Genomic DNA, 11,897 nt, shown 5'->3' on the forward strand with positions numbered 1-11,897 from the left:
CTCCAGTGGGTCTATTATTTGGACATTTCAGTAAAAGTTCAATATTTCCATGATTCTTTATATGAAAATGTGCTTTCAATTTAGTTTTTTAAATGACCAAGCTCTATTTTAAAGATGATGCCCTCTTTTGTGGACTTCTCCATGAGAGGAAATAGTTTCAATTTATCCACACTACTGAATTCTTTCATTATTTTAAGGTCTTGAATTAGACCATTCTTCAAACGCCCAACCTCAGACAACATAGGTGAGTGTACAGGTGTTACTTGCAACTATACAGAAATATGAATACAAAGAGATGCTGCTTTAGCTTCTCAAATCTTCTAGAAGGAGTCTAAAAGTTATTTGGAAAATCGCTTTCTTCATTTATCAAATTAGAATTTTTAGCGACGTGGTGATTAAAACAAGTCGAGACAGTTAAGCAATTAGAGGTTAGCGAGTTTTGAGAAGATTTGTAGCTCAGGTTGAGGTTCTGGATGTGAGTTTGCTCGCTGAGCTGGAAGGTTAGTTTTCAGATGTTTCGTCACCATTCTAGGTAACATCAGTGAGCCTCCGGTGAAGCACTAATGTTATGTCCCGCTTTCTATTTTTCTGTTTATGTTGCCTTGGGTTGGTGATATCATTTCTTGCATTGGTGATGTCATTTCCTGTTCTTTTTCCTCAGAGGATGGTAGATGGGCTCCAAATCAACATGTTTGTTGACGGAGTTCCAGTTGGAATGCCATGCTTCTAGGAATTCTCGTGCGTGTCTCTTTGGCTTGTCCTACGATGGATGTGTTGTCCCAAAGTGGTGTCCTTCCTCATCTGTATGTAACGATATGAGTGATAGTGGGTCATGTCGTTTTGTGGCTAGTTGACGTTCATGCATCCTGGTGGCTAGCTTTCTGCCTGTTTGTCCGATGTAGCGTTGGTCACAGTTCTTGCGAGGTGTTTTGTAAGTGACGTTCGTTTTGCTCGTTGTCCACACAGGGTCTTTTAAGTTCATTAGCTGACCGTTTTGGTGTGTTGGTGGGTTTGTGGGCTACCATGATGCATGATTGGCAGAGCCGTTTGTTCGAGTCTCTGCATTACTGCCTCTGCTAAGAACCCTGATAATCGGAGATCCCGTGGATCCAGGAGCCCCCCTCAGACCCATAGTCTCGCTACCTGGAACACCAACGTACAGATCAGCCAAGGAACTACACCAAAGACTAAAACACCTAGTAGAAGACTCACGCCACTCCATTCACTGCACCCAAGAATTCCTGAACACCAAAGACACCAAGATAGAAGAGGATGAAGTAATGGTCTCCTTTGACGTAACAGCCCTGTTCACATCCATCAACATCAACCTGGCCAAAGAAACACTGACCACACTATTAGAACAACCAATGACACATACACCAGACACCACCAACCTCATCAGCAAGGACATCATCAAGCTAGTGGACCTATGCCTTACCACCCACTTCACTTTCAACAACAAAGCCTACAGACAAACCAACGGTACACCCATGGGATCTCCGATATCAGGGTTCTTAGCAGAGGCAGTAATGCAGAGACTCGAACCAACAGCTCTGCCAAATCATCCAACCAAAACTTTGGGTCCACTACGTGGAGGACACCTTTGTCATCACTAAACAAAACAAATTAGAAGAAACCTTCAAGACCATCAATAATACCCTTACTGGCATAACATTCACAAAAGAGGAAAACAACAAACTGCCATTCCTAGATGTCACAGTCGAGCAAACAGTCAATGGGGAACTTCAAACCAGCATCTACAGGAAAACAACACATACAGACCAAATACTGAACTACAGGAGCAACCATCCCAACGTCCACAAACGAAGCTGCATTAGTACATTATTTCAACGAGCCACCACAAACTGCAGCAGAGGAACTACGAAGAGCAGAGGAAAATCACCTACACAGCGTATTCAAAAAGAACGGGTACCCAATGAACACAGTCCGCCGATTTCTCAGCAACAAACCCAAACAGACAAAATGCGTCCAGAAACCATAACCACTCTCCCCTACAACAAAGACATTTCGGAAATGACTGCCAGATTACTCAAACCTCTTGGCATCATGGCAGCCCACAAACCCACCAACACACTAAAACAGCAGCTAATGAACTTACAAGACCCTATACAGACAACAAGCAAAACAAACGTCATTTACAAAACACTTTGCAAGAACTGTGACAAACAGGCAGAAAGCTAGCCACCAGGATACATGAACATCAACTAGCCACAAAGAGACATGACCCACTATCACTAGTATCACCAACCCAAGGCAACCTAACCATATAAATAGAAAGCAGGACATAACACCAGCGCTTCATCGGAGGCTCACTGATGACGTTATCTAGAATGGTGACGAAACGTCTGAAACCTAACCTTCCAGCTCAGCAAGCAAACTCTCACCCAGAATTGGAGGTTTACAGATCTTAACTTTAACCATTCTATTTTACCAATGAAGTACATTTTGATGAAACATAGTTGACTTTAAAAGTCTGAACTAACAAGAACTGATGTGTGTTTTCAGTTGGTTTTTTTTGGAAGTCAATTTTATATTGCTTAGCAACACAATGCAAACACTGTTAAAAACAGACAAGTAGTAGTAGCATTTTCGTTTTGCACTCATCAAAACTAGACCCAATCGTATAACCTCTCAATATTTTTTGGGCTCCCTGCTTATAATGTTGCCTTTCTTAGATAGGAATCTTTCTATTCCATTACGAAATGTGTTAATACTGTGAACATTTGAGGCCACAACATAGATCTTTTGGCTATTGGTCATCTCTGTGTCCCCTTTTGCTAAAAGGAGAAAAGCTACAATGTATGTATAAATTCCTTTTGCCAAGACAGCTTCTAACAGACACAAATGCAGAACATTAGGAGGGCACAATACCCTTAAGTTGGCTTCTACTGCAACTTGTAGCACAGTCTGGGGTGTAATTTACATACCTAGCCTGTGAATTAAGATTGCCAGTTTACTGTTCTTGCTGCATCTCCACGACAATTGTGGTCTAATTGATCAGTAACCTTTTCGCATGTTGAATAAAGTTAGTCCCTTTTGACCCCCACGTCTGCTTCTCACATCCTAGCCATGGCGAGTGTAAAACCAGAAGTCTCAACTTCTTATTCCCTTTTATCAATTTTATATTCTCTTGTTTCTTTGTGCATTTCCCTATTCAAGGGAACCAGCCTGTTTCCAAACTTGTTAATCAGTAACATTTATGTCCAAACTATAAAAAGTGTGTTCGTGGGACCACGTGTCTGATCACCACTCAGTGCTTTATACAGGACGCATGCCTCAAGTCAGAAAGTAACCAAATTGGAAGTCAAACTTGTATTCCAACGTTTTGTAGCTTTACTTGCGGTACTTTTGCAAGGCATATTGCACCAACTGACTATATAATGATACATACTTCTATTTTTGTAATCAACTAAGAAGTTTATCTTACTATTCATTCACTCCATTCCGAACCAAATACCTATTCAGCTTTGATTTCAATGAAATAGTCAACTATATTTGAAGCGTCAAGACATCTGTACACACAGCCTATGAAGAAATAAAAACTGATGAGGAAAATCACCTTAACCAAAAAAAAGTGTAATCTTTACTAACAGCAGGCTAGGTTATTTGTTGGTTATATTAGCGGTCTAGTTATCCAGACAACATGAATTCAAAACATCAAGTTTTTCTAAATTTGAAATCAAAAAGGTAGTTATTAAAAAAAGGTATGAAGCCATCAGGTCATGATATAAAAGCCAACTAGTTCTCTAACTTTCTTTAGAGAAGGAAACCTTGCAAGCTCACCCAGCCTGATTTACGTGTGATTCCAGTCCACACATAACGGATGGTTTTTAACCACCCTCTGAAATAAGTTAATAAGCGTCACAGATCTATCAATAAGTGCAAAAAAACTGCAGTGGTTTCGCGTTATTCTCAGAGCAGCTAGGGATCACAGCAACTAGCAGCTTTGCCAAATGTGTCCATGTGCCAAGAAAGGAACCAAAAAAAAAGCCCATCTCAAACATTCAATCTGAGAATTTCAGACTATGACTCTGTCATTCAGCCATAGGATGAGGGCATTGCTAGCGAGGCCAGCATTTATTGTCTACCTCAGGGGGCAGTTAAGAGTCAACTACATTGCTGTGGGTCAAGTCACAAGTAGTCCAGATCAGGTAAAGACAGCAGTTTCCTTCCCTAAAAGGCTATCAGTGAGCTAGCTGGGTTTTTCTGACAATCGACAACGGTTTCAGAAAAATCGAAAGAACTGCAGGTGCTGTAAATCAGGACCAAAAACAGAAGTTACTAGAAAAACTCAGCAGGTCCGGCAGCATCTATGAAGAAAACACAATCAGAATTAGCCTTTCGGGTCCGGTGACCATTCCTCAGATCTTAGCTGCTGCCAGGCCTGCTGAGCTTTTCCAGCAATTTATGTTTTTGTTGTCAATGGTTTCATGGTTATCATAAGATCCTGTGTTCCAGATTCCTATTGAATTCAAAATCCAGCATTTGCCATGGCAGGGATCAAATTCGGGTCCTCAGAACATTACCTGGGTCTCTGGATTAACAGTCTAGGTGATAATACCATAAGGCCATCATCTCCCCTTAAATACAGCAATTCAAACCAAGCAATTTTATGAGACGTTTACTCTGCAAGGAAATCACAACATGGCAGCTAAGGTGTACAAATACATCTGGGACAGCAATAAAGCTAGGTATATAATTTCTACTACAGCCTCTTAAGCCTTCCCTTTGCAAAGTACTCAGTCTTATTTTGCACCTCCTAAAAACTGTTCCTACAAAATTAAGTAAAGAATCTCACATTTTTCGGTAATAGCCACTTCACAAATCTCCTTGAGACGACCGATAAGTAGCTGATCAGCAACCACAAGCACGTTACAAATGAACTCCACATCTGATGACTCTGTTGGAAAAGTTTATTTACAAAAATACTCTCTATCAGCATTAAAAGTGGTACAAGCCTTAGCATAATTAAGACAGCAATTCACATCAGCAGTACGTATTCCTGATTGTCCAGAGCTTTTCATGACACAGCAATGACACTTCAAACAGTTTTAAGAGCAGAGGTTAACAATTGATGAAATCATAACCTTTAATTTTGTTGAAATGTCTCAAAATGAAATAGTTGAGCTTTTCAATCACACCAGGCAATAGAAAGAAAGTGGAGAGCTCCAAATTTTGAGCATCTTTCTCCCCCCCCACCCACCCCCCGAAACTAGTGGTGTACCGCAAGGGTCAGTGTTGGGTCCACTGCTGTTTGTCATTTTTATAAATGACCTGGATGAGGGCATAGAAGGATGGGTTAGTAAATTTGCAGACAACACCAGGGTCGATGGAGTTGTGGATAGTGAAGGAGGATGCTGTAGGTTACAGAGAGACATCATTAAGCTACAGAGCTGGGCTGAGAGGTGGCAAATGGAGTTTAACGCAGACAAGTGTGAGGTGATGCAGTTTGGTAGGAGTAATTGGAATGCAAAGTACTGGGCTAATGGTAAGATTCTTGGTAGTGTAGATGAGCACAGAGATCTCGGCGTCCATGTACACAGATCCTTCAAAGTTGCCACCCAGGTTGACAGGGCTGTTAAGGCGGCATACAGTGTTTTAGCTTTTATTAATAGGAGGGATCAAGTTATGCTGCAGCTGTACAAAACTCTGGTGTGGCTCACTTGGGAGTATTACATACAGTTCTGGTCACCACATAAGGACGTGGAAGCTTTGGAAAGGGTGCAGCGGAGATTTACTAGGACGTTGCCTTGTATGGAGGGAAGGTCTTATGGAGGAAAGGCTGAGGGACTTGAGGCTGTTTTCATTACAGAGAAGAAGGTTGACAGGTGACTTAATTGAGACATATAAAATAATCGGAGGGTTAGATAGGGTGGATAGGGACAGCCTTTTTCCTAGGATGGTGACGGCGAGCATGCGGGGTCATAGCTTTAAATTGAGGGGTGAAAGATATAGGACAGATGTCAGAGGTGGTTTCTTTACTCAGAGTAGTAAGGGAATGGTACACTTTGCCTGCAACAGTAGTAGATTCGCCAACTTTAAGTATATTAAAGTCGTCATTGGACAAGCATATGGATGTACATGGAAGAGTGTAGGTTAGATGGGCTTCAGATTGGTATGACAGGTCGGCACAACATCAAAGGCTGAAGGGCCTGTACTGTGCTGTAATGTTCTATGTTCTATGTAAACTGGATGGTATGAGCTATTTGAATCAAGCTCTTTTAATCCACTCCCCCATCAGCTGCAAATATTTTTATTTATTAGTCCAGTTTGATTTGCCGATGAAACCACAGTTGGAAATTAAGTTAACTGTGGAGCAGAATTGGAATTCTTCAGATTTGAGAGAATGATTGCAGTGAAGAAACAAAATCTTTCACAACCTTAAGGGCTACTAGGTATTGCTATTTCATGCCCATTATGGCCCAACCAGAAACTTCTAAATCCCATAAATGAATTATTAAAAAAACCCTTCAAAATCTTGGATGCTTTGATAAAGTCACCTCTTATTCTTCTAAATTGGAGAAAGTGCAAAAAAAAATTACTTGAACAATACCAGAACTGAGGGGATAAACTTGTCGGAAAGATCCTACAGGCTGGTGCTCTTTTTCCCCCCACAAGACAGAAAAAAAACTGAAGAATCACCTGATACAGGTCTTGCAAGATTATGGAAGGATTTACTGAGGTAGTCACGAAAATGGTTTGCGCAGCACAGTGGCCTCAGTGCCAGGGACCTGGGTTAGGTTCCATCTTCAGGCAACTGTCTGTATTGAGTTTGCACATTGTCCATGTCTGCGTGAGTTTCCTTCCACAGTCTAAAAATGTGCTCGTTAGGTGGATTGGCCATGCTAAATTGCCCATTGTATTCAGGGATGTTTAGGTTAGGCATAGGAAAATGCAGGGGGAGGGGCAGTGTGGACTTGTTGGGCTGAATGGCCTGTTTCCACACTGTAGGGGTTCTGCTTGCAGATAAAATCAAGAGCTACGATTCACAAACAGAAGACGGTGACTAATAAACCAGAAATTCAAAAAACTGTTCTTCACAGCCTGAATTCTTTTTTACTTCTAGATTCTTCTCTTCCAACACATTCAATTCTTGATCAGCCTCCCATTTTGCACACAATGAAAACTTGATGTCATCCAACCCGTACCAAATTCTCTCCCCCTTTCCCCATGCTTGATGATCTAAATTCAATCTAGTTAAAGAAATGTTTTGATAATAAAATTTTCATTGCTATCAAAATCCCCCAAAGCCTAACTCCCTCCAGCATTACAACTCTCTGAAAACTCCATCAAACTGAAAGATTCTTGCGTATCTATGAAAATAATTGCATTACCATTAGTGGCCATGCCTTCAACCGTTAACACACAAGCTCAAATTTCACACCGAAACCTTTCCAACCTTCAAGGCGCTCTTTAAAAACTACTTGGATCACCTGTCCCAGTACCTCTTAACAGTTGGCTGTCAATTTTGATAGCACTCCTGGAATGAGCCCTGGGATGTTTTAGGTCTGTATTATACAAGTTGTAGCTGGTAAGTATAGTTAGAATGGGGCAGCAACATATAGTTGAGGCAAATAGCATATATGCATTTCAAGATAAGCATGAGCAAGAAATGACTAAAGGATAAGTTGATGGATTTAGATGAAAAGAGGAGTGGGATGAGGCTCATAATATGAAGCACAAACACTGGCATAGATCAATCCTTACGTGTAGCTACTTTCTGATACTTTAACTCATGCACTAAACTGCTGGTAGAGGGAAAAGGAAAAACAGACATTTGAAACAAGCACTATTTTTATATTAAATTGTACAATTCATGGAAAATACAGTCCCAACCTTTAACAACTGGTGCTTCATCGGTGTAAACATAATCCAAAATAACCTCCAAAATGTCAGAATGAATGGGCATTTCCAAAGCCTTGCAACAAGAAGCCTAAAGACAAAAAAGTGCAGAGATGGAAAGATGAATGGGAAGGTGTCAAAAGGGCGTTGGTGGTGAAAGGGGGAAGAAATAGAAAGAGGACAAGACGATCAATTTTAACATTAAAAAGCATCGAATTATGTATCATTATCAATCGCTCTCAATTTCCTCTCAAAGAACCTGGCAAGAGCACAGATATATTTGCAAATGTATGTCCTGTTAACAACTGCATTCAGATATTTATTCGTACTTAATAATTGGGACTAAAGCTATTAAAAGCAAAAAAAGAGTAATGTAATCCAAATTCATGAGCGCCTGAAACAGTATCTATTTGACTTTACAACTTCCAAAATTAATATAACATTAACAAACATATGTTTTTATGAATAATGTAGAGTACAGCTCATTTCAACTGATCAGAATACCTCACATTGAAATTTTCCTTTTGAATTGAAATTATTAAGCAGGATATCAGCCTAAAACAACTGAGAAATGCACCATTCTTACTGGAACAATCATTTATCTATTTAGTTATGCAGAATCTCTTTTTAAAATAACATTATCATTTTCAATTAATGTTGATTGACACCTACAGATCAGGCCATTTTACTTAAATTTATTGTGGGAAACTGAGGTTATGCAACTTGGCAGAAAACAGAGGAGCGAAATATTATTTTGATGGAGAAATACTGCAAGAAGCTATAGAACAGAAGAATTTAGAAGTCCTCATACATAACAAATCACAAATCACAAACCAGCGCAAAAGTTCAGGTGATAACAGGGAATGCAAACCAAATGTTGGCCTTTACTTCAAAAGAGTATAGAGGATAAAATCAGGAAGCTCTTGCTAAAACTACAAAAGGCACTAGTCAGACCACAGTAGGAAAATTGAACAGCTATGGTACCCTTATCTGAAGGCAAGCAGATTGGCATTGCAGGCAGTCACTAAACCAGACCCTGGTATAAAGAGACAGACTTGTGAGGAAAGGTTGAGTAGATTGGGACTGTACTAATTGGAGTTTTGAAGAACAAGAGGCAACCTTATTGAAGCCTATATAGAGATTCATAGGCAACTTGGCAGGATAGATGTGGAAATGCTTTTCCCCTTATGGAAGGGACTACAAACAAACAAAATAACCACAGAATAATATATTGCCCATTTAAGACTGAAGAAATTCCTCATCTTTCAGAAGGCATTAAGTCTATGGAATCTTCACTGTAAAAGGGTGCTACAGGCTGAGAATAACAGATTTTTGAGTCACCAGCAAATCAAGGGTTACGGGGAAAAGACAGGAATGTGGGGTTGAGAATTATCAGAGCAGCCATGCTCTCACTGAAAGGCAGAGCAGATATGATGGGTTGAATGGCCTACTTTGCTCCTACATCTTTTGTTTTATATATTTCATAGCAACAATGCTCACTTTCAACAGTTTTTTTGGTCAAACTATGTTTTATTACACACAAAAAAATTAAATACCTCAATCCAGGCATTACTCAGCATTCTATGAAAGTATTCTAAAAGAAAATAAACATAATTTATGAATATTTCTGGACAGGAATGCAAACACAAGCACACACATACAGGCACATAATAAAAACAAAAGCATTTTTACCTAATCTTGCACATAACACACATTTGTGGCAGTCAAATTCTTTTCCATCTTCTGATCTCAAAGTTACATCACACAAATATGAACTAATAGGAAAAAAAGAAAAAAGTATGAATTAAAGTTTGCTTCTAGAAAATGGAGAAATGAATACTGCGCGGCTGAGTCTACCTGTTTCAAAAAACACAAACAAACAGTCTCAGTGTCCTGTATTTGCGAAATCACGATGAAGTTAAATTGTAGAACAGAGACATCTGGGGATCAGATGCATAATTCTTTGAAATTTGCAAAACAGGTAGGCAGGGTGGTTACGAAGGAAGGTATTTAGAATGCTTGCCTACATTGCTCAGACCTTTGAGGATAGGAGTTGGGATGCCATGTTGAGTTTGTATAGGACACTGGTACAGCCATTTGTGTTACTGCGTGCAGTTCTAGGCACTTTGCTGTCGGAAGGAAATTATTAAACAGGGGAGTGATCAGAAAGGATTTACCAGGATGTTGCCAGGAATGAAGGGTTTGTGCTATAAAGGGAAGACTGGATAGGCTGGGACTTTTTCCACTGGAACACAGGAGTTGAAGGGCGACTTTAAAAAAAGTTCATAAAATCATTAGGAAGGCATAGATAGAGTGTACAATAAAGGTATTTTCCCCAAGGTGGGGGGGGATTCAAAACTAGGGACCACATTTTTAAGGTGAGAGGAGAAAGATTTTAAAAAGGACTTGAGGGGCAACATTTAAAAAAAACACACAAGTGGTGAACATGTGGCATTAACTGCCAGAAAAAAAGTGATGGATGCAGGTACAGTTGCAACATTTAAAAAGATTTGAACAAGAACATGAATAGGAAAGGCTTGGAGGGACATGGGCCAAGCACGTACAGGTGGGATTAGTTTAATATAGGAACAAGGTCAGTGTGGACAAATTGGACTGAATGGTCTGTTTCCATGCTGTATGACACCTGCTTTATAAAGCAGAGGCAAGACACAGCATTATCTGATGGAACGTGCTAGGGTGATTATAAATGAGGATCATTCCCATACCAGTTTTGTTTCAAGAATTAGAATTTACTTTCCTTATCTCCCAAATGCTAATTGTTGCTTGGGTTTCATTTCATAGGCTTTGACATGCTCAATCAACTATTTTTCAAATATTAACCTAGAGCATAACTGCCAACTGCTTATCAGACAACATGAAGCATTGTATCGTGCTGAGGTGATGCAATTTGATGTGCAAAACTAGATTGCTTTCTCCTCTTTCTCCTTCAAGTGCTGGGAGAGCTGTGAAGATCAACTAGAAAGACTAGAAAATGAATGTGGGACATTTACACTTGAGTAGTTGAGCACCTTTACTCATGAAAAGCTTAATGATTCATAACAGGGCATTCTAAACAAATATTTAATACATCACTTCAAATATTTTATGCAATTTTGGCACTGAAACTTATTACAAAGAAATAAGAAAACTATGTGAGAATGGAAATTCACCCAATGCATAACGATTTCTAGCTAAAAATGCACCTTTTTACTGTTTATAATCGAGAACGATATTCCATAAAACTGCATGCATTATTTAGAAGACTTACAATTTTGAACTGTATTGCCAATCCTTCATTGCTGCTTGGTTAAAAATGTGGAACCGTTTTGCCAAGAACAATAAGATGGACGGACACCATACAGAGTGTGACAGCAATGAGGGGCGGGTAACAGATGCTGGTCTTAGCAGTGGAACACTTATCACATGATGGAAAAGAAAAAAAACCAAGAGGAAACACATTGCAAATTATTTTCAACTTACTTCTTTTAGCTAAAAGGCTGAATTTTTCTCCACATGTGAGGGTTTAGAGGCGTCAACAATTTTTGAGTATTCAACGTACCAAGTGTTTAAAGGTTAAGCTCAAAACAAAGTTAACTAACTTTTCAAAGTTACATGCCTTAAGGTTAACACCAGAAAAGGTATCATATTGCACTGAAACTCAATGAACATATTTTAAATGCTTCATCCTTACATTTTTTGAAGACAAACACCAGTCCTTACCATTTCTTTCGGTTAAACTTCAGCTTGTTTCCTCCTTTCTTATGTACAACTTTTATCTTCCAGTTTTCCAATCTGACCCCATCTAATCTGCCAAGCGCAATATTTAAAAGTTGACATGAAGCATCTAAATCTTCCAAACACAACTTGAGATAAGCATAGCAATGCAATAGTCATTTAGAAATTTAGAGATTTAGAGATTTAAAATATTTAGAATTAAGAGTGACTGGGACAAACTTGCTTCATCCTAATCAAATTCTCCAGAAAACATTCAAAAATCAGTCTTGCTAAACATTGTTATCAATGATGGTATACAT

The 11,897-nt window shown here is 39.3% G+C and overlaps 1 protein-coding gene across 2 annotated transcripts in view; it reads right to left on the minus strand.

Moving 5' to 3' along the window:
* The window catches only part of ibtk (inhibitor of Bruton agammaglobulinemia tyrosine kinase), a 120,617-nt gene that overhangs the window by 40,251 nt on the left and 68,469 nt on the right, over positions 1-11,897 (minus strand). For both annotated transcript variants that reach the window (XM_059645277.1, XM_059645276.1), the window contains 5 exons: positions 11,584-11,670; positions 9,556-9,638; positions 9,420-9,457; positions 7,858-7,954; positions 4,820-4,921 (listed from right to left, as the gene is read on the minus strand). In XM_059645277.1, the coding sequence (XP_059501260.1) occupies positions 4,820-4,921; positions 7,858-7,954; positions 9,420-9,457; positions 9,556-9,638; positions 11,584-11,670 (407 nt within the window). The remainder of the gene's footprint in view (positions 1-4,819; positions 4,922-7,857; positions 7,955-9,419; positions 9,458-9,555; positions 9,639-11,583; positions 11,671-11,897) is intronic.

Source organism: Stegostoma tigrinum, chromosome 4 (genome assembly GCF_030684315.1).
Source record: "Stegostoma tigrinum isolate sSteTig4 chromosome 4, sSteTig4.hap1, whole genome shotgun sequence".
NCBI lineage: Eukaryota > Metazoa > Chordata > Chondrichthyes > Orectolobiformes > Stegostomatidae > Stegostoma > Stegostoma tigrinum.